The sequence below is a fragment of the Crassostrea angulata genome, chromosome 4, assembly GCF_025612915.1.
Source record: "Crassostrea angulata isolate pt1a10 chromosome 4, ASM2561291v2, whole genome shotgun sequence".
NCBI lineage: Eukaryota > Metazoa > Mollusca > Bivalvia > Ostreida > Ostreidae > Magallana > Magallana angulata.
Window position 1 is genome coordinate 37,653,166 of NC_069114.1, and position 24,713 is coordinate 37,677,878.

The 24,713-nt window shown below is 33.2% G+C and overlaps 1 protein-coding gene and 1 long non-coding RNA gene across 3 annotated transcripts; one reads left to right on the top strand and one right to left on the bottom strand.

The window, feature by feature from the left end:
- Positions 1–749: 749 nt before the first annotated feature.
- Positions 750–24,027, top strand: LOC128181508 (G-protein coupled receptor dmsr-1-like). Of its 2 annotated transcripts, none has more exons than XM_052849933.1 (3): positions 750–1,128; positions 20,516–20,571; positions 21,438–24,027. In XM_052849933.1, the coding sequence occupies exon 3, from the start codon at positions 21,559–21,561 to the stop codon at positions 22,762–22,764; it is 1,206 nt and encodes a 401-aa protein (XP_052705893.1). In that variant the 5' UTR covers positions 750–1,128; positions 20,516–20,571; positions 21,438–21,558; the 3' UTR covers positions 22,765–24,027. The 2 variants fall into 2 exon arrangements, with proteins under 2 accessions (XP_052705893.1, XP_052705894.1); XM_052849934.1 differs by lacking the exon at positions 750–1,128 and adding an exon at positions 12,693–13,023.
- On the bottom strand, positions 2,086–3,249 carry LOC128181509 (uncharacterized). Its single transcript, XR_008243327.1, has 3 exons — positions 2,970–3,249; positions 2,501–2,578; positions 2,086–2,377 (listed from the first exon to the last, which is right to left on the bottom strand). It is a non-coding gene; the product is annotated as an uncharacterized LOC128181509 (long non-coding RNA).
- Positions 24,028–24,713: the final 686 nt, after the last annotated feature.

The window sequence follows — 24,713 nt, forward strand, 5'->3', positions numbered from 1 at the left end:
ATAAATGTGAAAAATGATACACATGATCAATAAATCTTTTTAAGGCAGGGTGGAACTGAGCACTTGCTACTTGAAATGGAATATTTCGCTAACACGGCAAAATTCAATTATAGCATCCTGAGACATGTCGCTAAAAATAACGTGAATAATAACCAAATCAAAGAAATTGCCGTAATTTCAGCGCAAAAATTTGCCGCATCGCCGCTGAGTGCGTGATTTAACGGAGCTAATGTTCCCTTTATTCCGTGTTTCCTTATTTCTATTAACTGTGATTAAAACAAATCCCCGTGAAAAACGACGTCCTCGGGTAGAGTCTGCTAACGTCTGATGAAGAATCAAAACTCTCTTTGAATTGAAAATTTTGAGAAAGTAAACTGTGTCATAAAAATTGATTACAGGGGAAATTCTATTGATGATGTCGATTTCTGTCCGTTTTATGAAGGTATTTTTCATTAATTGATCTTGAAAAAAATATAATAGGCAAACGTTTCATCTCTTGTGTCCTCCCTCCGGAGAGCGTTCGATGCGTAAATCTGTGTGAGTTTTGATCCTTTGTCAATTAATCGCCACAGGGCCCGATTGATTGGCCGTGTATGTGTGTATTTATTTTACTAAAGCTCTTGCACCGTTCCCTATCTGATCAAAGTTAAACAATGCAATTCAACCGCAAACCACGTGGACAAGAAAAGGGTTGATCTATAAAACGAAAGGATCTTGGCGGATTCTCATCCCCGCTACCGTTGAATCAAGCAGGTCGGCCAATCAATATTCCAATCACTTATAACTGCTTGTAAACACATTTAAAGGCTTACAGCGTTACAAAAGGGGGTTTAATTAAACAGTTCTGTCAATGGCTCCCACTTCAACCTTCTCCATTGCTTTCGTCTGTATGTATTTACAATTCACTGTTTTCTATTGCTTATAGAACGTTATAATATAATTTGTCACGAGTTTGAAGACACTCGACAAGATTTATTTATCTGTTGTACCGTCGAAAGTGGGGGAAGTGATTGACAGAAAGTAGTTTATGAGGGAGAGAAAATTGACTCAAAGTTTCATTAGTGTTGCATCGCACTCATTGAGTGGAGATATTGGGGAGGATAGGGAAGAGGGAAGCAGTCTCTACTGGTAAGTTCTTTTTATTTGGATACATTCAATACCCGAACAATAAATGATGGTAAAATTACATGTTGTATAATGTTACCCAAGACATCTTACGTAAATGTATAAAGAATCACATATTTTTCATATTTATTAGCATAGAAATATTTTTATTTAAATATATATGAAGACGGAATTTATGAATAATCTGTGTGCAAACTTTTATGCACGATATTTCGTGTAAACGATTTCACTTGGCCTATTTCAGGGACATGTGAGAAACAAAATTGTCCGAAAAATGATTAATTCATTGACTCTCTCTCTCTCTCTCTCTCTCTCTCTCTCTCTCTCTCTCTCTCTCTCTCTCTCTCTCTCTCCAGTTCATATAATTTAAAACGCATCTATGTTATTCGATCTCCTTATGTTATTTAGGTTTTTTGTACTTACTTTGTAAACGGTCCTTTGAACAGCTTTCTTTGCTAAAAACAAAGTATATAGAAGTCTTTACTTATTTTGCAAATAAAACGATTAGAAAGCGCTGCATTCCTTTCAGTATTTTGTTTGATTTATGTAAGGTTACGATTTGGCGTGCCCTATCAATTGTGAGTGTTTTTTGTGCTAAGCAGCTGGGTGGCTTATCCGTCGTGTTCTCAGCCACTGTTGATAGCACGAGGAGGTTGGACAACGTTAGTTAATGGGCGGAAATCTGAAAGATATTCTTTTATAAAACACACACTCTCACTCTCTCTCTCTCTTTCTCTCTCTCTCTCTCATGTCATTGGTTCAGACTAATCAAAATACAGTCTCTCTATGTTTTTCGTTGAGGTTAAACTAGTTACAGTGTTATATATCATGTATTTATTCCTTCAATATTGTTCAGATTATAGGCTTAGCTCTGCTTAATACTACTCGATAGCATCATGGCTATAGACCGTCCTTCCGATAAAAAAAACAGAGAATACTCTTCAAAGAGTTGTGCTTTAATTTGGCTTTAGATCGCAGTAAGAACATCGAAAGTGAAGATTAAAAAAAGTTCAGATGTCATATAAATCTGCTTGTAATATTGAATATAAGATAGCTCCATTTTGATGCAATATTTGATGCAATAACTTGCGGCAAATTGTTCATATTGACACCAAATCAAGATGTATCTGTCTCTTGCTAGAATATTGTACGATATTTCTGCATTTTGATGGAAACGTAATAAGAGGATACGTGAACGTATCAAGGATGGCACTCGCAATGTGTCCTACATACGAAAACATCAATCCAACCCCTGCGAAATAAAATGAAGGAAAAGCAATTAAGAGCAATCGGGTTTATTATAAACATTTATAAACGATACAAAATAAAGTTAGGAAAGAAACCAATTATGTTGATAATAAATATTTACACTTACAACTTAAACTCATTAGTGTGTGATAATCGACTGTTTATGTTGCGATGTTTCTTTTTGTCTTGAATGGTTAACCTAATCCTTGAAAGAAGAATCATTTACAATGTTAGAATAATAAAACATTCCGTTAGAATACTTAAGAAACAGAACATTGATACGATCAAGATAAGTAAATAGATTTATAGTGGTGGTTTTGATTTACAGATTCAACACAATGAACATTAAAGCCAAAAAGTAAAATAAATACTAGTATAAGAAAAACGCTACGAAACGAACTGCAAGACTAAGACTTAAGATAACCCATTCTTTCCAGATACATTTTGTACATAGTATATTATATAATAAGCTTTGTTATATTTGACAAAACGGTAGATCTTGTTAAATATTCTTAATATAGTTCACCATTAAAAAAACCTGTCTGGAACACTGTCTTTGTTGTTTAGGCAGCCTACAGAGCACACAGTGTACTTACTTCAACTTTCCAAGGCCGGATATCCAAAAGAGATTGTTAATTGTAGCAGTCTCATTACGAACGCACCACATTAATATAACAGTTAGCAAGGTCTTTGTATTTAATCCCCTGAAAATTGACATGATTCAAGAGCAGATAATGATGATGATGGGGAATTTTGTAGCGTCTTTAAAAAAGCCCGGATGGGTAAAACAGTTTTCGTGTCATTATTTATTACGTAACATTTATGTCTGTGGATTTTGTTTCTTGTTCTTTCGACAGCTATTTTATGTTACGGAACCATTAACATAGGATTTAGAAACAAAGGTCTTGTGAAGAAGCAAATTAACTTCATTATATTTCTCTTTATATTCGGCATCATTTGCGATTTTAGGATTTGTGGCTAAAGAAAAACTGGTTGTAGCAACAAGGATGTAGACGTTAGATTAATTTGCATCACATAGTAAATGAGAGTCAAAATGACACCAGGAAAAAATCACTATTACCTTAAAGCAATAATGTAATCGATAGTCAAAACTGAGCTTTTATCATAAACATTTGAGAAAAGAGCTATGAGCAACTGCCATAACCTATTTTTTTTTTTGCAAATCATGAGGATTCAATAAAATATCACCATGCAGTGTTTATGTATGTATAAATTGATCTTCGTTTGATTTAAACCTATTTTTGTACGATTAGAATTCTTCTTAGTTAACGTAAAACTAACTTAAAAACTAAAAAAAACCTTGTTGGTGTTAAATAATTTAAAAGTACTTTTTTTAATTCAATGTTGCAACTGCTGATTTTGTTAAAAACGTGCTCCCTTAAAAAATTATGATGATTGTAATAATGGAACTAAAAATTTAAAAATATTGAAGTGCAACACATGATGTAAATGTATTTTGTAAAAGTTTTTATTGCAGAAAACCAATTGAATACATACCAAATGAATGATTAAAATGGCACAGTTTCTACTACAGAGAGTTGTTGTATTCAAACTTCAAACTATGGCTTGAACGATCCATTGCGTCTTTTAAAACCAATTCGTGTCTTATCGTGGTAGGCAATCGCCAGTCAGTGGTAACCGGAAGCCACGATGCATGCCCGTGTGTAGGAGCACTTCCGCCTCGTTATAGATTTCCTAGCAACGCCGCTATCAATGTACAAAATATCCACATTTTCTTTTGTCGTGATATTAGGTCACCGGACAAATAAGCAAGTGGATAATCATAGCGATCGTGCAAAATGGGATCAAAAAGGGAATCAAATGAGTTTTTATTCTTCCTAATGAAATTCTACTTCCGATTAGGTTTTATTATAAGAGAATTTGCGGCGGGAAATGTTTCAGTAATGTTTGTAATAGAGCTATCGATAAAATATTTCCTATTGAAATAAATCAAAGAAGTATTAGGAAGTATTAAGACTCATTTTTGCAATTTTTCCACCAACACGTTTCGAATAATTGCCCCACGGAAACGATGATATTATACAAAAACATCCGATTGATTCCGAAGATAACCTTGCTTATGGACGAAAGACACATTGTTAACGAAATTTCAATTCAAAGTGAAAATAATTACGGCAAACGCTATATTGAAATACGTAAATATATGCTAAGGAGAAAATGGGTTTCTCTTACTGCAATAACGACGAGTGGGCAGCTGATTGAATTGTATTGAAGGGTCTGACTGTAGCTTAATTGGTACAGTTTCTTCATTGTTCCTCCGAAATAACGATTCAGACCAAGAATAAAGAACACAAAATCCGCCTTTTCATGTTTCTCCCCAACCGTGGTTCGATATCATTCCATCAACAGACATAGTCTCAGTAAAATCAAAAGATATTTCAAAAGCAACCGTTCATTAATTCCCAACAGGGACAAACGAAGATATCGAAGACAATTAATTGACTTAAGATTAGAACAAACTTCACAGGTTTTGTATGAAAAGCTACTGCCAGAAAAGGTGTCGATTATCTTAAGATTCCAGTTTTATTAACTGAGTGAGCCATTAGGTGGATACTTGCTACCCGACCACCCAAAAGTCGAGAGATGGAAATCAGAAATCACATGCCAACTGCGTTTCCTATTTGAATAAAGATTAAAGATAAACAGATAATTCTTTATTTAAAACTTACAAAAATTATATTATCCACTAGAGGGAAAAAACTTTCCTTTCTTTGAATGCCTCAATTTAGCGTTACAAATGAAACGTCAGTGTATATAGTTAAAAAGATTTTGTGTTAGAGGGAAAAAACTTTCCTTTCTTTGAATGCCTCAATTTAGCGTTACAAATGAAACGTCAGTGTATATAGTTAAAAAGATTTTGTGTTAATGCCCAAGAAATCCAGCAATTTTGTGGGGAAATTAAAACAAGATGATGACGCCTTGTGTGGTGGATTCTAGTTGGACAAGAATCATAAAAATTAGGTTATTATTCCGATGAGCAATCCCATGAAAAGATTAATCTTTTTAAAATTATACATGTACGAGCGACTATTATCTAAAAAATGTACAAATGTTTTCGTCTAAAAGCGTAAGGTATATATAAAAACTACCTAAAACCGAACCATTCTTGATTAAATTTGACATAAATGTTTTTTTCATTTCTTAAGTGAAAGTTGAGTTATCGATTTTTAACAGCTGTATACTTAAGTTGTCGAGCTTTCCGGCTGATATCCTTGAAATGTCTTCATTTTCTGGCTTCAGGTTAAGATGATAACAGACAGATTGCGGTATTCTTTGACAAGGTGATTTATAGAAACAAAAGAAAGTATAAACCCTTAGGAGTGCATGAAGCAAGCACTTTCAACTGTTTTAATTCGCAGTTTTATGGTCGGTTTATTTTCTCTTCGATTACCCTTTTGATTGATTTAAATATATTTTGTCAGATAATATATTACAAACGTTTTAGGTCAAATTTTTGAACAGTTGCAATTGAGAGGGTGAATACACAAATCGTGTTTTAGGAAGGAGATCGAGTATAGAATACAAAACTCTGTTTCCTAAACTCAAGCGTAAGTGCATGCACCTTCTCAACTCATCTTTAGTTTTTATGCATTTGTAGTAAATTAACTCTTGAAAAATTTAAACAAAATTGTTAAACACTATACATGTATTTTCATATATGTAAATAACTTTATGCATCATCTTCAGAATCCACGAACCATTTTTCAATTGTGTATAGATGACTCTTAAACCATTATAAGCTGCAAAGAGCAGATTATCGTATCGTAGAATATAAATATGCCAAAACAGCAAAAGCAGTTCCAAAAACATATTCATTGCATAACAAAATTTATACCAATTGCTAAGATAGACCATAGGTATTACACTGTTGAGGTTGGAAATCGCTCTTCTTTTTGTCGTAACATATATTTGCTGGTTAATCATCACAGTATCCATAAAAAGATCATCTTTGCAATGAGTGCATAACCGAATTTCGTCCTAATAACAATAAAGAAAAATTATATCGTCCAACATCACACTAGAATATCTATTCTGTCTTAATATCCTACATAATATCTAGGATATTTAATGGCGTGGTATTTCTTTAAGAAGACTAACAAGAAATGCTATAAATAACACAGAATTATCGTTAGCCCTTTTTTATGACAAAGCAAAGATAACGATCAAACATAAAAGGACTATCTATTTTTTATATACACGATGCTTGCTTTCTCTTAATACATCTGTTCTTAGGAATTGATGCGATTTATGCACAATATCGGATCGCCACGTAATTTTATAGCCGTTTTAACAATTGTTTGGGCAAAGCCACACAACTATAAACAACTGTTATATCTTTTATATGTCAATTTCCTAAACCTTTTTCCTAGATCTTTCTTTTTGATTACTCGGTAATTTTCGGAGAGAAAATCCCAATTGATTTTATCAACGAAATGCGATTTATAATTCTGAACTAAAAAAGACAAAACAACATATGCCATTAGATATTTGACAATGTTGTTTGTAAAACATATGAAAATCATAATTATGTTCAAGGCGTGTACCAACATTAAGATGTGTAATCAAATTGACTTATGGTTTTACTGATTACTAAGAAAGTTGCACAGCTTTTAACAAATCAATTACTACTTTTTCTTATCACTATTTAAGTTCATTCGGAAGAGATTACTAAATTGTGTAAAATGAATTTACTCCCACACAGCATCAATTCATTTATAATATCATTTTTACAATCTTTTCATTCCACTTTACATGACCAAAGATTGCACCAATTATTTGAGATGAGTATTGCATTAAGAGAAAATGATCTCAGTACACGAAATACTGTTAATCTAATCATGCGTTGAACTTTAGTAATTGTTTTGCAACGATACATACATGTATATAACGGAACAAAAATCCCGAGGACATCCTTGACCTGCTGATTAATTGCACGCCTACCACCCACTCACCCCCCCCCCCTTCCAATCTCAGCACTGGTGCACTTACGAACACGCACGAATAAAAAAAAAACCCACCTTATTAATGAATATTTAACGTTGCTGTAATGGAAATCAATTAAGTGGAATCATGATATACAAAATTACCATGGCGTTTGCCAAGTTTCGAATTCCGTCTAAAAATCAGTGTCAGCTTTGCCATTTGAATGACGTTAAACATTCATAACGGTCAAGTTGCAAAAAAAAATTGAAAAAAAATCCAAAACCATATATAGAAAACCACAAAGCAAAATATCAGAATAAATATAAAGACACTTGTCAACTGTTTACCTGTTTATTAGAACCATGAAATCGGATACTAAGTCTTGTTATTAGTAATTGCGAAAATATTAGAAATGTAAATAAGCTATTAGTTAATAAAATAAATCAAATTTTCTTTCGTATAGTAGTACTAGTATTTCAAGAATTCGATTCTCTTGAAAGACAACAAAGCCCACATTGGCAATTCTGCTTTTTTGTATTAAAACTGCATAATACACATTTCATCTTCATTATTTGATTAAATGAAAAATTAGAAGGTTTGAAAAATAAGAAAATTTAATGTATCTGGTGCTTTTTACTTGATAACGCATTCTCTTGACACTTTAGCTATAATTTTTTAATTGTTAGACTGATTTTAATTATTTTGTGTTTTCATATTCGTTTACCAAATTAGAAAAAATCAGTGCATATAATAGGAATATCTTTGTTACGCCTTGGCTCATGTTAATAGTGTATATTCAGTAACTTTAGATAAAAAGCATTGAAATTTAGTAGAAGTGTAGTCTTTGGAAACGTATTTCTTACACAAGACGTGACACAGATAATCAAAGCTCGGTGATTTCATTTAATTTGGACATAAATGCATCCAGCATTAGGAAGAACAAAGAATAAAGTAGGTCTGTCATGCAACCAGGTTCCATTACTGCACATCTGTCTCCTTGCAATTAAATTTTTTTTTTGAAACTCCGTCTTCTGTAAATGGGATCTAGTTTTATAAATTTTCTATAGAAAGAACAAGCTTTTGCTTTGTGTGTGTTTTTTTATTAACGCTAAAATCGCGTTTTCGATTAGTCCCAAAATTTTCCAAGAAAATATGAATTATTAATTTAATTGTGCAGAAAAGATCCATATTATTCAATTCTCAATTTTAAGTTTTTGGTATTCTGGTAAAGCTCAATCGCATTAATTCAGACGGATTTTTTTTTATCGAATCGCGTTATTCAAAATGCATAAGATGTAAAGCACAAATTAGAAGGTCACTAATGTTAAAAAAGAAAACACAACGAATTTTGCGAATTGGTTATCTTAAAATTTAGCAATTGTCTTGATTTGAACATGCATTTATAGTGCATTATAAACGATAGTTTCATAGGTAAATGTTGGATATCAGTCAGGCAGATTTTGTTTTACGGATTTGTTTGTTTCTGTGTTCAGTTATAAATTACATGAACATAGAAATCAGGGTTCGATTCCTGTCTAACGCAAATAAGAAGATATTTGTATACAAGTTTCACCATAAAAGAACCATCCTTCAAAAACATTGTTTTCTTTACTTTTTTTTTTACCCAGATAACATATTTCTTAGTATTGTACATGCATTTATATAATTCAATCAAACTAATTTAAAACAGTACATTTAGATTATGAATATTCAGGCAAGAAAAATAGTTTACAATCCTACTGGTTTTTGAGCGTTACTATAGTTCAGTAACTGTTTAATGAAATGTGCGAATGGTATTTATACTTAATAGGGAACTTAAAAGACTGTGAGCAATGCATAACCAATCGTCATAAACAACAGCTGCATTGCAAATTCCATCATTCCGTTAGCTTTGGGCCAAAATTCCAATATATACATTAGTATTTATGAAGGAACCTAACAATAAGAGCTTGGTGTGGATAAAATATAATCTTAGAAAATATTGCAATGCAAATAATGAATTTGTGTGAGAATAATTGCCAAATAAGCCATGTTTTCAAGATGTTTTCAAATTAGTTATTTTCATTTACAAAATATCCACAATTTGTTTTTCTTATACACGTATATCATTTTATTTAAGGAGCTTGGTGCCCTGAGATTTATTTAAATAGCCCAAAGATGACCACAACCATCCAGCATTGAAGTGTTTGGTTCAATTTGCTGGCACGGTTTTCTGTTACAAAGTTCAAACAGGTCCAATCCCTATATCCAATTATACATTGCGTCCGTTTTTATATTTGGCCTAAAAGCCCAACATGGGAAAGCAATTTGCCCCATCTCTCACCAGTGATCGAGTTCGTTGAGACCTTTTTCATCTAATATTTCAGATACTCGAGTTCTGCCTTTAAAATCACGTACACTTGTAACTCTAGGAATAAACACAATACTGTCCTTTTAAAAGAAAGGTGTATCGGAATCGGGTATCAGTGTTTATAATAGAACTATATTGAGTTCCATGTTGCGTGTCACACCGCCATCGTATAGATAGATGATACATGAATATAAAATGTAACATTTCTAGACTGTTGTACATGTATATTTTATGCACATAGGGAATGCCTGTGTAAGTGCTTCATGTATAAGCGTCATGTTGATCAATTGCGATATTGCCATTGATAGATATTATGAGAGAAAACCTTTTTTCATCCGTTGGAATATACCAGTATAATGATTTTACACCGACCGTTTTTACTATCCTCATAAAATATACATTTATTAAGTTGAATTGATTTAATTATTTTATACACATTTACTTAAATACACCATCGAGCGATGTGAAAATATTACATGCAAGACTATTATATTAGCTGCACAGAATTACCAATATTATTACTTATTAGGTTAGTTACTGACTCACTACGGAAATATATTGGGTTGATCAATCTCATAGATGGCGAGGCGAAGCCGAGCCTTCTATGAGATTGATCAACCCAATATATTTCCGTAGTGAGTCAGTAACTAACCTAATAAGTGTTTTGTTTTCTCGAGGACTATCAAGCGACATATTTATTCACAAATAGCGATGATCTACGCAAAGCCATGTACAAGATGCCTTACATCTCGTCCAATTTAACTCATTTAAACTCTTCAAAATTTTCATCTCACCTTTCAAATACTCTTTCAAAATCTTTGCTTTACCCATGTTTACTTACAATGTTTTGTTGCTATTTAATTTCAAACGTTTTCTCCCTTTCCTCTGCAGAGATTTGAGCAAATTTCGTCGCTGCCATTTTGTTCTGCTCCAGACAAAACAATGTGACGTCAATATTCTAAGGGCAACTACTCTAATTTTAAAGAATTTCAAAGGGCAACAACTCCAAATACTTTAAGAACTTACAGCATGCAGTTTATGTATAAAATACTATGAAATGTCGAAATGAGTAAGCGAAGCGTCGACCAATGACGGCCATATTGCCTAATATTATTTCTCACGGAACAAATATAGAGATATATGAGGCAATCACGTGCTATGTTTAAACCAATGAAAATGTGACATTTCAGTCCAAGGGAAAACAAAGTTCTATGGTTTTCTTCAGCATTGATACACTTAAAAAAATATTTAATTACATGATAAAAAGTGGCGTTTATTAAAACGGTGTTTAGAATAATATATCCTCTATCAACCAACTTTTAATATCATATGATTTTCAAGAAAATGCTTGACAAGTGTTTATTTTTCAGTTATAAACATGGAAAATCTTTTATTATTATTATTATTATTTTTATAAAGAAAATAATACAGCAATACAAGGCACCACAGTAAAACTTTTAAACGCCAAGTTCTCTGTAAAAAAGAAAAATCCCAAATGACGGACATTGACATACTTTAGAAATGCAGAATCACAAGGATGTGACGTCATCATATCACTGTCAACTTGTCAAAATGTAGATACCATCGAGCACCTAGTTTTGTGATTTATCTTGTTCGGTCGTCGAAAAAATATCGTAAAATAACCATACACCCGGAAATGTTACATTCTGAATTGAATTAAAATGTGAAAACACCCAGGAGAATACTGCTCTATTGTGAAATTATAAATATACCTAGGCAAATTGCAGGTACACAAATGTCGGCCTTCGTATTTTCCTGGAACAAATAGCGCTGGCATTTCTGAATTATTGAAAAGTTATTTGGAAAGTAAACATTAGACAAGACTCCATGCGAGAGAAAATAGGTCATGGTTTTATGTTCTGTTTCGTATGAAATACGAATGTGGGTCTCTGATTAATAAAACACATGCAAATATTGTAATGATACTGCAAAAACTCTGTACCATTCGCAATTTTATTTATCAGTGTACATTAGCTCAAAATTAGAACGATTTCTCATTTTTAATGGAATTATAGAATATTTATTTATTTACTAGTATTTCGAAGTATGTAGATTACAGTCTTAAAATTTGCATTTTCTGTAGATGATTGTTTATGCCTAAACTCTATTCCACTTTAAAATAAAGTCATATTACATCTCTTTAAAAAGCATTTATTCCATACCATCGTCTTCAAACTTACTTAATTTACTTATTGGAGGATGTGTGATATTTTGATACAATTAAAATAAGAAACATGCACATAAATCAGGAAATGGTTCAACTTCTTTATACTATAAATACTGTAAAATGGTCACAGATGTACAGCCTCCTTCATTCAGAGATAGGTAACAGTGCACATTAAATTTATACATGATTCATCAAAATAAAAAGTATCACTCTCTTCGCTCCTAACTAGACCTCGTGGATACGGACCCTGCTTATATTGGCAAATGTCTCAATACATTGACAAACCGTTAAATTATTATACGGGGGGAGTACAAATATTTGATAACACCTCCGATTTATTCGTGCGGAATTAACAATGAATACGGGTCACCGCCGCAATAAAGTAACATATTGATGTTTAAATCTATGGACAGGTACCATATTGTAGGAATTGATAAAAATATATATTCGTGACAGAGTGTTAATGGATGGGGGCGAATCAAGATTCCATTTAGGGGGAAGAAGGAAATCTTGATTTTGCGAACAGTTCAAGAGATAAAGAAATACTGTAGAAGGTTTTCTTGCCAAGCTTTTGCTGGCGTGGGATACAGCGATGCTTATCGTATATGTGTAACGTGTAAATAACGAAATATTGACATGTAATTGTTTCAACTCAAGCAATCAATGAAGGCAAATAAAGCATTAAACAATGCAACAAAACGAAGTAATTTCTAGGAGCGGAACCGAACACTTTTTACGATTATTGAAAAAAAAATTCCCAAAACGAAGTAGCGTAAAAGATTTAGCTTTGTTGAAATGCGGGGACCAATATTGTTTTTGGGATACTTTGAAGCTCTTTATCTCTATCAATTATTTACAGATGATTATTAGTTGTAGGGGGAAACAATGATTATTTTTTAACAATGTTGACAAAGCAGACGAGTGTTTCCCGCGTCCCGCTCTCCTATTCCAAATCGCCGTTATCGGGGCTGTATAATCGAGATCAAAGATTTACTACAGATTTATACGGAGTCGGAGGTTAGTTTTTTCCTTACAACCGCTCCGCAGCGAGTTCGATCGTTACTGTATAACAGAATGTAGAGTTATGCGTACACGTATAGCCACACAGTCACGGATTCATCGGAGAAGGTGTGTTAACTAAACGAAGGTAGGCTTGTTGGTTAAATTACTATTCGATCATAATATCTGGACTGCTGATAAATACGAAAACTCAGTGTTAAAAAAAAAAAAATACTTAAAATCTAACCAAGAACTATTGCTTAAATTGTAATGATTGATTTTATTTTTAAATTGCATTAAAATGTAGATAGAATTGTGCAGCAGGCAAAGCTTATGGCATTTCTTTCCTTTGATATACGCACAGGTCAGATGGTATAAGTTGATTTTAAAAAATGCGAAATGAAATATTTAGATAAAATTTTGTGTATATAAGGAAGCTGGTACATGCATTAAACTGATGAAAATCAACTGACTAAAAAGGCTCATTTCACAGAGTACGTGACCTGTTACATCTTTTTAGGAAAGCGATGCATATTCTGGTTCAAAAAAGTTGATAGTTGACCTTTAGTAATATAGATATCTGTAAAATCCTTGGAGATGCTTCGACTTTATGACTTATGAATAAATTAGTCGAACTTTTTTTTATGGTAATGTATTTGTACAAAAGCATTGACTCTCTTGTGAGTTTTTATAATTGACTTGCAGAAATTAATACAGGTTAACAAAAATATTGGTTCACTGTTCCGTGAATTTTCTATTGAAATAAAAAAAAAACTTTTAACTCATTCATTAAAATCTAATCACCCAATAAATGACGTTCGTCTTAGCAAAATACATTGTTTTAGTAGAAAATACGCATTTTTTCTTATGATTACAAGATTAGATACCCTGTTTTCATTTAATTTTTTTTTAAAAATACATAAACCGTGTGTGCAAGCCGAAAAAATCTCTATCTTACAAAAACTTTTTATGTTTTGCAAGTTGTTTCTTTCATCTATATGAATATTTTTCATCTCACGTTTTTATGTTTAAATCTTTCAATAAAATGCACAAAATACGATTAATGGAAATAAATATAATTTGTCACGACATGTTTGGTTGAACATTTACGTACTTCATCAATCGAGACCTCAACGAACAGGAAGTTTGATCTTTTGGTAAATAACATAACAACATCGCTTAAAACAGGATAATAACTCTGAAAAAGAAAATGCAACACATCCTTAATTATCATTATGTTTTATAAAAAGGCATATACTGAGGTGCCCGCAATAATCTCATTCAATAGTTTGTTAAAAGAACTGCATACAAAGACTGTTTATTTCAAAAAGAAAACGAAACCTTGTTGAAGATGCTGTTTTTCTTTCAACCTCGTCCTTTCTATCTTCTGGAGGCTTGTCGATCGTTAATTGTCCACATGAGAAGATGGGAGCTTGAGGTCATTATAACTCTTCAGCGAGAGGCATATTATATGTCGTGGAGAACGCCGAGGAAAGGCATTACATAAGTTTTTGCCAATGCCATAAATAAGGTCTTTGGGAACAAACCTGAATAATTTGTATATCATTAGACGAGTTGTATATGTTTCCTGTTTTTGAGATTGGAAATGCTAATACTCTCATTATCTTGGCGACGAAATCGATTTTATGTTCCAAGCATTGACCCTTGCTTGTCTCTAAGATTGTAAATATGACTAAATGGGGGTTAAATTGAGAGACCCCATGGGTCAAATTAGTTATTTTATTTACGGAAAGTCTCCGATAAAACAATGCTAATGTGTGGGTAAGAAAGAAAGTTTAAAAGTAAAATTCAGGTGCATCTAGTTGTCATGTCTCATTGAGATAGGTGACATAATTATGTAACGCGTTTTTAATTAATTTCATGGTGTATACCATTGATCAGAAGTATTGAATTAACTAACCAAAAATCCTGAGCCAGATATCAAACGTGGGGAACACCTACATGTAGAAATCGATTTCTGGAATGTTTCGTTGATCAATATTATATAATACAAACCTTTTACAAAGTTAACTGAAAATCAATATACCACTCTAATTTACTGTTAATATACCGGGTTCAAATCAAGCCTTACAATGTACAAACGCCACAGTTACCCTTGCTTCGCGCCGTAGTAGCGCAATATCTAGCGCTACAGTAACGTTTTTCCGTCAAGAGTAAAATTCACAGTTTCTCATTTGTTAATTAAGAGGTGCACCTGGTTTTAGTGATTGCCATGAATGCTGGGTATAATTATTCACAAAAGATGGGTTTTTTTTTTAAAAAAATTGATTTAACCTAAAATATTTACATATTCTAAGTTACTTTTAAGGTTTTGTCTGGCACAAAGTCTCGTTGCTCTACAAAAACTCTGTTCTTACACTGAAGCAACTGTTTACTTGGTGCACTAGTGGAGAACATTAGCATACACATGTAAATCAGTTAATTTTGGGCATATACTTTCAAATTTGAATTAAGTCTTAATTGTTTTTTGCTCAACATATACATCTTTTGGCTTTGAAAAATAATATTTATAAGTAGATATATCTATGTTTTGGTACAAGCTAGGATGTAAAGAAACACAAGTATAACAGAAAATTAAAACTATAGTCTGTCCCAAGATATTTTTGCCGCATATTTGTTTAAATTACTCAATATTTATAAATACCTCTTGGTTCAAACGATGTTCATTCAATAGTATGGAAAAATCCCAAGATTTTCCCTTTGAAACGCCCCCTCTAGCTTGTCGGGTATCAGTACACGGCTAAAAATAAAAAGTCTACGAGGTTTTTCCATTGCCAAGGAGATGAAGACGCCCGGATGATAACGTTGAAAAATTGCGCGAGGTGTCCCGAGTACTTCCGAATAGAGAAAAGATGTCAACATTCCCCATTATAAATCTCCGTAGGAAATCTGTTTTCGTTCCTGTGAATTTTTACGAGGGAAAAATGATAATGTATGAATGAAGTTATCTTGGGAATTTTCCCTTTCATCGATTTTAATTGCACTTCAGTCACAGGTATATGTATTTTTATTTAAAATCGTTCAAATATGCAGCATAAATATCTTGGGACAGACTATAACTGAGGGTATTTCCCCAGATTGCACAATTCTTTAAAAGTTTAAACACTTCATATAAACAAAGGGTTTCTTCCAGCTGTATGCCTCTTATTAGTCCCCTACCGGTTTTCACCGGAGGGGACTATAGCTTTCCTCTGCGTACGTCAGTTCGTCTGTCCGTCCGTCCATCCGTCCGTCTGTCCATCTGTCCGTCCGTCTGTCTGTCCCACTTCAGTTTTCCACACTTTTTTATTTTATGCGTTTCATGAATAATATGAAATTTGCTGAACAGCTTCAAAATGTTAAACTATAGATCAAGTTTACACTTTTGTAGCGTCTGGTTGACATATTTTCGAGAAAATTAATTTTTCATATTCCAATTTTTTAATGTTCGGGTTCATTATCGGGTTCGGTGTGTATTGAATAAACGACGAAAATATGTAGTCAGTAATAATATCGTGCATTACTTGAACCATTCCTTTTATTGTTTCTAACAAACAAATAAGTTCTGTAAAATAGTGTCAAGCATTGTGTTGTACATTTAATCGACAGGGTTTTTTGTATAATTTCAATCGGGTTACAGATGACGGTAAGAAATGATATTCTGCATAATAGTGCATTGTTTTCACAAATTTCTACAAACTGGTAGGGGACGTGTATTGCTTATGCAATACTCTCAGAATGCTTGTTATATTTAACTCGGGTTTCTTTACACTGTGGACCTACACGTCAAAGTGGAACTCTTCCTCAATATCTGAAAAACAAAATTTACAAAGACGATTTCTTTTGTTACATTTGCGTGTCGATCACTTTTGAATGCAAGATTATGTGATGAGATTCTTATCTTTTAACACATTTTGTAAATGTTGCGGGTTGAATTTTTCAAGTATTAATATTACACAGAAAATTGTCTATAATATGCTTCATACGCTGGGTAAATATTTCAAAGTATTTTGAGAATTGTAGTTATGTAGATATGAACGCAATAGGATTCACAGATCTTTCTCATTTGATTTAAAACGTCAACGTTACTGTGATATTTTTCTTTTCATCTCCCAAAAGTGCATTTTATCAAAAACGATATCACATTTCTATCTTATTCTATTTCTTTTGGTGAGAATTCAAAAATAATCAAGTATCAAATGGCATTCCTGTATCACATTTCAGCGATAAATGTGGATAAGAATGTCTACATAGAACTGCTATCACTGTCAAATCTTCATACATTAGCATTTCTTATATCATCAGATGTATATGCATAAAATTCCAAGCATTTTTTTTTTAAATTTAAAATCACTAGTGATGACTTACCAGCGTTTCTTAACCGCTCTCACAATTGCTTCATTTATAAAGGTTATGTGTTAGTTCATGTTTACAAACCATTGTTCTCATTCTAATACCGATCAAATTTGCCCATAGTAAATATCTATATTTCTTGAAATGTTGTTAAAATATTTTGTCGTCGGATGTAGGTTTTATCTGTTCAATATCGAAAAAAATATCGAATTTTTATTCAACTGTACTATTCATTGTTTTGATGTTGAAAAGGGTGCCCATTTCTTTGCTTTGTTTGTAAAATTTTAAAACAAATTGGCCTTTAGAACTTTCCTTCAGTTGCATCTAATCTACCATAAATCTTCTAACAAATATACTGTATTAAAGATTCCACGGAAAATATGCCGAATCCAAACTCTTCGCCAGACCTAAGAAGTTCAGACATCTTGTTGCATTCCCCAGTGTAAAGGCCTTGATATAAAAAATACCGGGCAACTTAACAACATAATGGTGTCGGTAAAGGCTACTGTATCTTCATATTCATCAATCATTCCGGATCGCCTTTTTTTTGGCGGGTTCAGAATTTTGTGCTCTCTGTTCCTGATCCGCTGTTTCATACGATGTATCAATCAGGATGCTAATCAAGCGTGAGACTCAACTTTTTCTCACTTATCGGTCAAGAGGGAAAAAAGGAGGGTGTAGGAAAAAAGAGTCGTATAATATCGATTCTTACTAACCTTGTAGAATTTTCGGGCTATGATTAATAAGTTTAGCTGAATACCATATGATGTATTTCTTTATCAGCTATCATTTCATTAAACTGAATAGCATGCAAGTTGTACACCAACAAAAGTAGAACAATCTTTCTCTTACCAGAAAAACACTAAAAAAAACCCAAACAAACAAACACATAAACAAACAAAAAGATATTAAACAACATTTCAAACGCATAGAATCAAACACATGCTCATATTAAACCAATTTCATGTATATGTCATTTCCCGTTGAAAGACTGACCATATTCTATGAAGTATAATTTATTCTTATGTGTATCATGTTTCGTCGAAAATAAATAAAGTACATGTATCTTTCAACACTTTTTTTTCAAATACCGATAGCATATGTTACTGATATGGCAATTTTAAACCTATTTTATGTTTGCAATAAATAAAAGATAAATTGACAAGTGTAGGTTGAGTGGCAGATTGCTAATAGAATAATGCATGAATGTTGGTAAACATTCTTTGTTTGCTCTTACAATCGTTGACAGCTATTATCGTAAAAGAGGTAATATATTATTGGTGTTCAATATAATATGTATATCATTAAAAAACTGAGCGGTCATACACAAAGAAAAGTTTTGTGAAGTTCGATTCAATATGTTGCTACGGTAACCATAAAATAATTAATGGGATTATAAGAACATGTTTTCTTGTAACAGGCGGGTTGTCAATCGATATTCCTATGCAATGCGTAATTAAATATTACCTTGCTTTCAATAATTTCCAAGAACATTTAGCATACAACTTCGTTACTCATTTATAGATAATAAAAATGGAATATAAGATTACAGATACTGGTCGTCTTACTTTTACGTATCAGGGACGTATATTGTAAAATATGTATAATTACTTACACAATAAAACATTTATCGGGTTTGATAATAGTTATCAAACAAATAATTTAACCGCGAAAATCCACAAAGTTCTAAAAATCTTTAAATAGTAGATTAAAAAATCACTTCTTGTGAGTTTTTATCAAAGAAACTGCATGTACAGTTACTATAGCAGGAATGATCTCGTTCCAGGGTCTCTGGTGGGAAAACTGTAATGGTTCAAGCAAACAAAAACAAAGCTGATAGACATTTAGGAATTAAACGAAACTAGCGATAGGGGACCGAAAAATCGATAAAAATACATCTTCAAAATTTGTTTCAAGTAATTATAGAGTTTGCAAAAACTTAAGCAGCCTTATACAATGTTTTCGTAACACGAAATTTTAAATCCGCTCTTGATAAAACATGCTAATGACAAAATTATCGGTTATTTTTATCGAGTTCCGAAGAAGGTCCATAATGTGTGGTCTAAAAACTGGTAACTTGCTAATGGAACTTAAATTTTTTTTTGTATTTTCCGATATCAGGATTGAAAAAATCCAAGAATGTTTTTGGTTTCCTTTGAAAACATTTTCAACGATCAGTTGTTTGAGGGAGGAAATGGCATAATATGTACATGGACGGCAGGATGAGGGTCGAAGCTGTAACATTCGTTGATATGTTAAAACTACACAGAATTAGCCAAAAATAAAGATAACATGGTCTTTTACTAATGGATTTGAAAGATTTCAAAGTTTTACTGGAACTACACATAGCTCTTAGCGTTATCTTCGCCCCACATTAGCACCTACGTTCATTTCGCACCTCTTTATTAGAATTTTACAGTCCGCACAGCATTTCTTACCGAGAGGAGAATATATTCACTATGAGATTCTAATCTCTTGATATCATGTCAAAACTGCCTGGTTTAAAAATACAGCAGTGAATTCTTCCAACAAATGTTTATATTTTTTGGAGATAGCAAGCTTTTAGATTCAAAGACGGCCGTATCATAAGTGTTATCATGGGCATGGAACCTTGCCGTGTTATCAGAGAATCGAGGTTAAAACGTTTTGACTTTCCTTTTTGTATATTTTTTCGTCCGTGGTTTTATATAACAGTTCGTGTGTAAGCATCGGAAGGGTTATTACTTTTTTGTGTTTGGTTGGAGATGTGCTTCAAGATAGTGACAGAATGGGTGTCAATATTTGCTATTTTAAGGGTATATCAAGATTCTGGCTACCTTCATACGTACTTCAAAAGACATGCAATGTCTTCGAGGAAAAGTAAAATGACGAATAGTTTTTGCATTGGTTAACCGAGACCACGTGACCACGGTAAATGTACATGTACTAATGACATTTTATACTAAGGATCGATCATTAAGTCAATACGTGAGAGCCTTTTTACGAACTTTTTAAGATTGTCAGTTCATCTACGTTTTTAATATTCATAATCGATAAAAATTTGCCTCATTGAATCATTTTTTTCCTCCGTTGTTGTCAAATCATTTTTGTGATCTTAAGAAAGAGCACAGGTATTAACTGCAGCGTAATAATCAGCACGTGCTCCTGTTGTTCTTTATATATACAGAAAACTGCCATTAATGTAATATTCAAATTTGTGTGCAAGCTGATACCAAGCGTAAGCCATGCTGCACTTTGAAACCTGATCTACCGAATAACTTTCTGTGAATTCTGTTCCTTTATTTCAGGACCATTATCGGAATATATCATCACCATATGGAATACAAAAAATGCATTTGAAAAGGTATGTAAAAAACATATACATATCGTGGTAATTTGTGTAGTAGATAAATATGTTTATTCAGTCGTAAGGAAACGTGGGGTATGTTCTAAAGCATTGTGATCGTTCAATCATTGAAAGCCTCTAATGAATACATAATGATTAGATCCATGTTGTGTTTGGGTTACTTGATTTATATCCTATCAAACATGTTGATCTTCCGTCAAATTTGAAAATCGTTATTTTTGGATGATTTTACTTAAGGATATGAAACAATTATTTATCTAGTTTGTTTACATCTGGATCGTTGAATACCTGTTCTGTTTACTTGTACATGTATTTTCGTATTACAGCCACTTGTAAGTCCTTATAATAAATGAAAATAAAAGGACACATTGTGAAATGAAATGAACAATAGAATGATTTTCTTCTTTTGACTTTATTTCATTAATAATTCTCTCTAAATTTTAAGCTTAAAATACGCCGCACGCCGCACCTCAAGAGAAAGAACAAAGCCTTGGTATTAACCTTTTCAGAACTAGGTAGATAGATACACTTGATTACAGATTAAAGTTCAAAAGGGCATCGTAGGAAATCTTAATAACAGAATAGAGTAAATATTTGCATGTTTCGAGTGTGAAGCAATTTACGGGGTGATATTTTTATACTGCATGTTAAGGGGGAGGATTCCGATTCTCAAGATTGGGGAACCGTTTTTCTCAAGATCTCCAGACTCCGATTCTGTTATTAACTCATAAAGAGCTTTTTCAACCTAGCCCCCTAGACAACCGAGTGCATTTTCTTATCTGGCTTCAAAAAAACCTGTTGTAGGCTCTTGCTAAGTAATTCAATAGATATAACGTTTTAACAAATGAATGCTATTATTTTAGGTTCGACATCCATTAAGATGATGACAAGCGATTTCTGAGCAGACGCAGAGTGATAAGGCTATCGGAAGCTAGCCATCTTCGTGTACTCCTTGCAGAAGATTTTTAACTGCGTACCGAAAGCATGGAATCGCTCAATACAACCACTATTTACGGCGATCTGCTTAATACGACACCATACGACTTCATTTTAAACAATGACTCTGAAATCTCCTTCAACTCTGTAGTGTGCAGTCCAGAACCAATCGCTGTGAATGCAACGGAACTGACAGGCCTGGGTAAATTCAACGAAGCATACGCCGGAGTCCATGGTTATCTCAGTGTTATGGTGTGCCTTTTTGGAATGGTTGCAAACAGTGTAAACATAGTCGTTTTAACCCGTAAAAACATGCTTTCGTCAACTAATGTCCTCCTCACATGGTTAGCGGTTGCTGATCTCTTCACCATGCTAAGTTATTTCCCCTTTGCATTGCATTTTTTCATCTTCAAAGAACCGGATTTGTTCTATTTTACGACGAGGTACTTTGGATGGATCTGTTTCCTACTTTTTCACGCCAGTTTCAGCATTGTTTGCCACACCGTGGCCATTTGGATAACAATAGCCCTCGCCATTTTCCGATTTCTCTACATATGGTTTCCGACAAGGGGAGCGACATATTGTTCTCTAGCACGAGCTAAACTCGCTATTACTGTCACCATCGTATCAACAATAGCATGCCTCGTTCCCAACTACATAATTAACGTGAATGGAACTATGCAAATTTGCGACCCGAAAACGAACACGTACGAAACCATTCACACAATCGAATACCGTTCTGGGAAAGAATTCAGGGTTCTGGAGAACGTGAACTACTGGGTTCAAGCGATATTTGTGAAACTCATTCCGTGCATAATGTTGACGATTCTGACCGTTTTGTTGATCGTTGCGATGCACAGAGCTTACAAGAAAAGGATGGCTCTGAAGAACCAAGGCAAAAAGGACGAGTCGGACAAACATAACGAACACAACCGGACAACTCTGATGTTGTTTACCGTGGTAGTTCTGTTCCTGATTACAGAGTTTCCGCAGGGTGTGTTAACGCTAATGAGCAGCTTGAATAAAGCTTATCACCGGGAAATATACGAGAACTTGGGGAACCTACTGGACATGATGGCGCTTTTGAACAACTCGATCAACTTTGTGCTCTACTGCACCATGAGCAGGCAGTTCAGGCACACCTTTATCAGTATATTCTGCAAGTGTTGTCCGGAAAACAGGCCTGGATGGAGAAAGATGGGCGTCGTTAGTTCGGAGAAGAATGGATTTGCTACAGTTACAACACATGTTTGAGTCACGATCGCCATGTACGAAAATAAAACGCAGACGTAAAACAAAAAGAAATTGATACGTGCATATCGCATCACGCCGATGTAATTTCACCATTTCCATGGTCTGTGTACCTAAATTGATCGCAGGATTGCACACAATAAGGACATCGAAAAAACGATGCAGATCTGGAGACCAACAATCACTCCCCGTGTTTTGGGACGAATCAGGTTGAGTTAAGTCTGCGCAATTCATTGTTACTGATACTACATGTATTAGATCCTATATTTAATTAGATTACATCATAGTAGCAAGATTTCAAGTTTTTAAAAATATTTATCAGATGGTTAAAATGGGTGAAATTAAAGTTTTATTGTCTTTTCAAGCTAATTTTGTTTTCTAAAAAAATCCAAGAATTTACCTTTTTTTCTTTATAAGGTGGTGTATTTGGAGTATAATTTAATATTGATATTTCAATGTGTCCCATTCAGATTTAAAGCTATATACAACATCCATTGATTAGTAATGTCGATCTACAAGTTAATTTTTCGGAGAGTAACAAGCATAAAATATTTCCATATTGATCTGTTACACTGTTACATTAAGATCACTTTCAGCCAAATTGTGTCGTTAACGCACCAGTCATATGGATTGTTTAACGTTTCAAACCCATTGTTTTAATGATCCGGTGAAATTGGGACTGAAGCTGTTTGTTTAAACAAAATGTATTCGCGTGTTACCTAACTTTTTTCATTTTTTTTTTTTACAATAATTGATAAGAATGTTACATTGTTAATAAGCATTACTCATTTTCTGTTCATTCTCTTAAAATTCCAAAAGTTTTAGGTTAATTGTAAAAAATAAAATGTGGCATAACGTATAATTGTCATGCATAAGTGTCAATAAAAAACTCATGTGAATTATTTTTCATTATTTTTTGTTGTTGTGCTAATTATTTATTTTAACCGATGCCACTTTCAGTGCGAAATGAACAGAATTGCCATAAATCATCAGTGCCAGTGTGAAGTTCAGTGTTATAATTACACATTGTCTTCTTATATAACGTTGTATTTTATTGTGTTTGGATTATATGTAGATTATTTAATGATTTAATTGAATGAATTTACATGTACATAATGAAATTGATCCGTTATCCCCCGCACTTAAGTAGTAAATAATTTGTGTATGTACATGTACAGTTTATGTGAAATGATGCTAGATGGTGCGATGAGCAAACTGTTGATTCTAATGTTAAATTTGTATTTAGTGACGTTATCAGGGAATCGTTTCTATCACAAACACGTATAATAAATGCTTCATTTATAAGACTTAGTGACAAGTATTATTCATGTATTTTAATTCAAACACCGAATGTGTACATGCCATTAGGGGACTGTGTTGAATATGGGTTTTTTTCGTCTACTGCTTGTCTGTCCGTTTGACTTGGCCAAAAGAATCAAATTCAAATCATACATGTACGTATACATTTACAGCACAAGCACCAGACAAGACAATTAGGGTATGACGAAAAACATGTTGCTGAATTGGATAAAAAATATTGAAGCAGGTGTCGATCATGAAACCAAGATAAAAACAAGAAGTACATTTTACAATAAATGAACACACATGTTCAATACCTACAGGTAGATTATTCCGCCAAAACATATTTCTAGCTACTCGGTCCCACCTTGGCAAAAGATAAGAGTTGAAGTTTATAATTTGTAGTATATATACCGGAATAGAGGCGATGTATTTATTTGAATACTCTCTACTAATTTTGTATTTTCCGTCGAAATATCTATTCATTTGTACTAAAATCTGCAAAACTTGTAGTTAATCCGTCCATGTTTGTCAAAAACATAAATTATGCTATATGGAATAGTGAGATAAATTGAAGTTCAAAGGTTGATGTATACGCATGCGTCATATAGTTTTTGACTATCTGACTGTATGTCTGTGTATTAATTAGATGT

Excerpts from the sequence above, each read along its gene's own strand:
- LOC128181508 (XM_052849933.1), top strand. The coding sequence starts at position 21,559 with ATGGAATCGCTCAATACAACCACTATTTACGGCGATCTGCTTAATACG.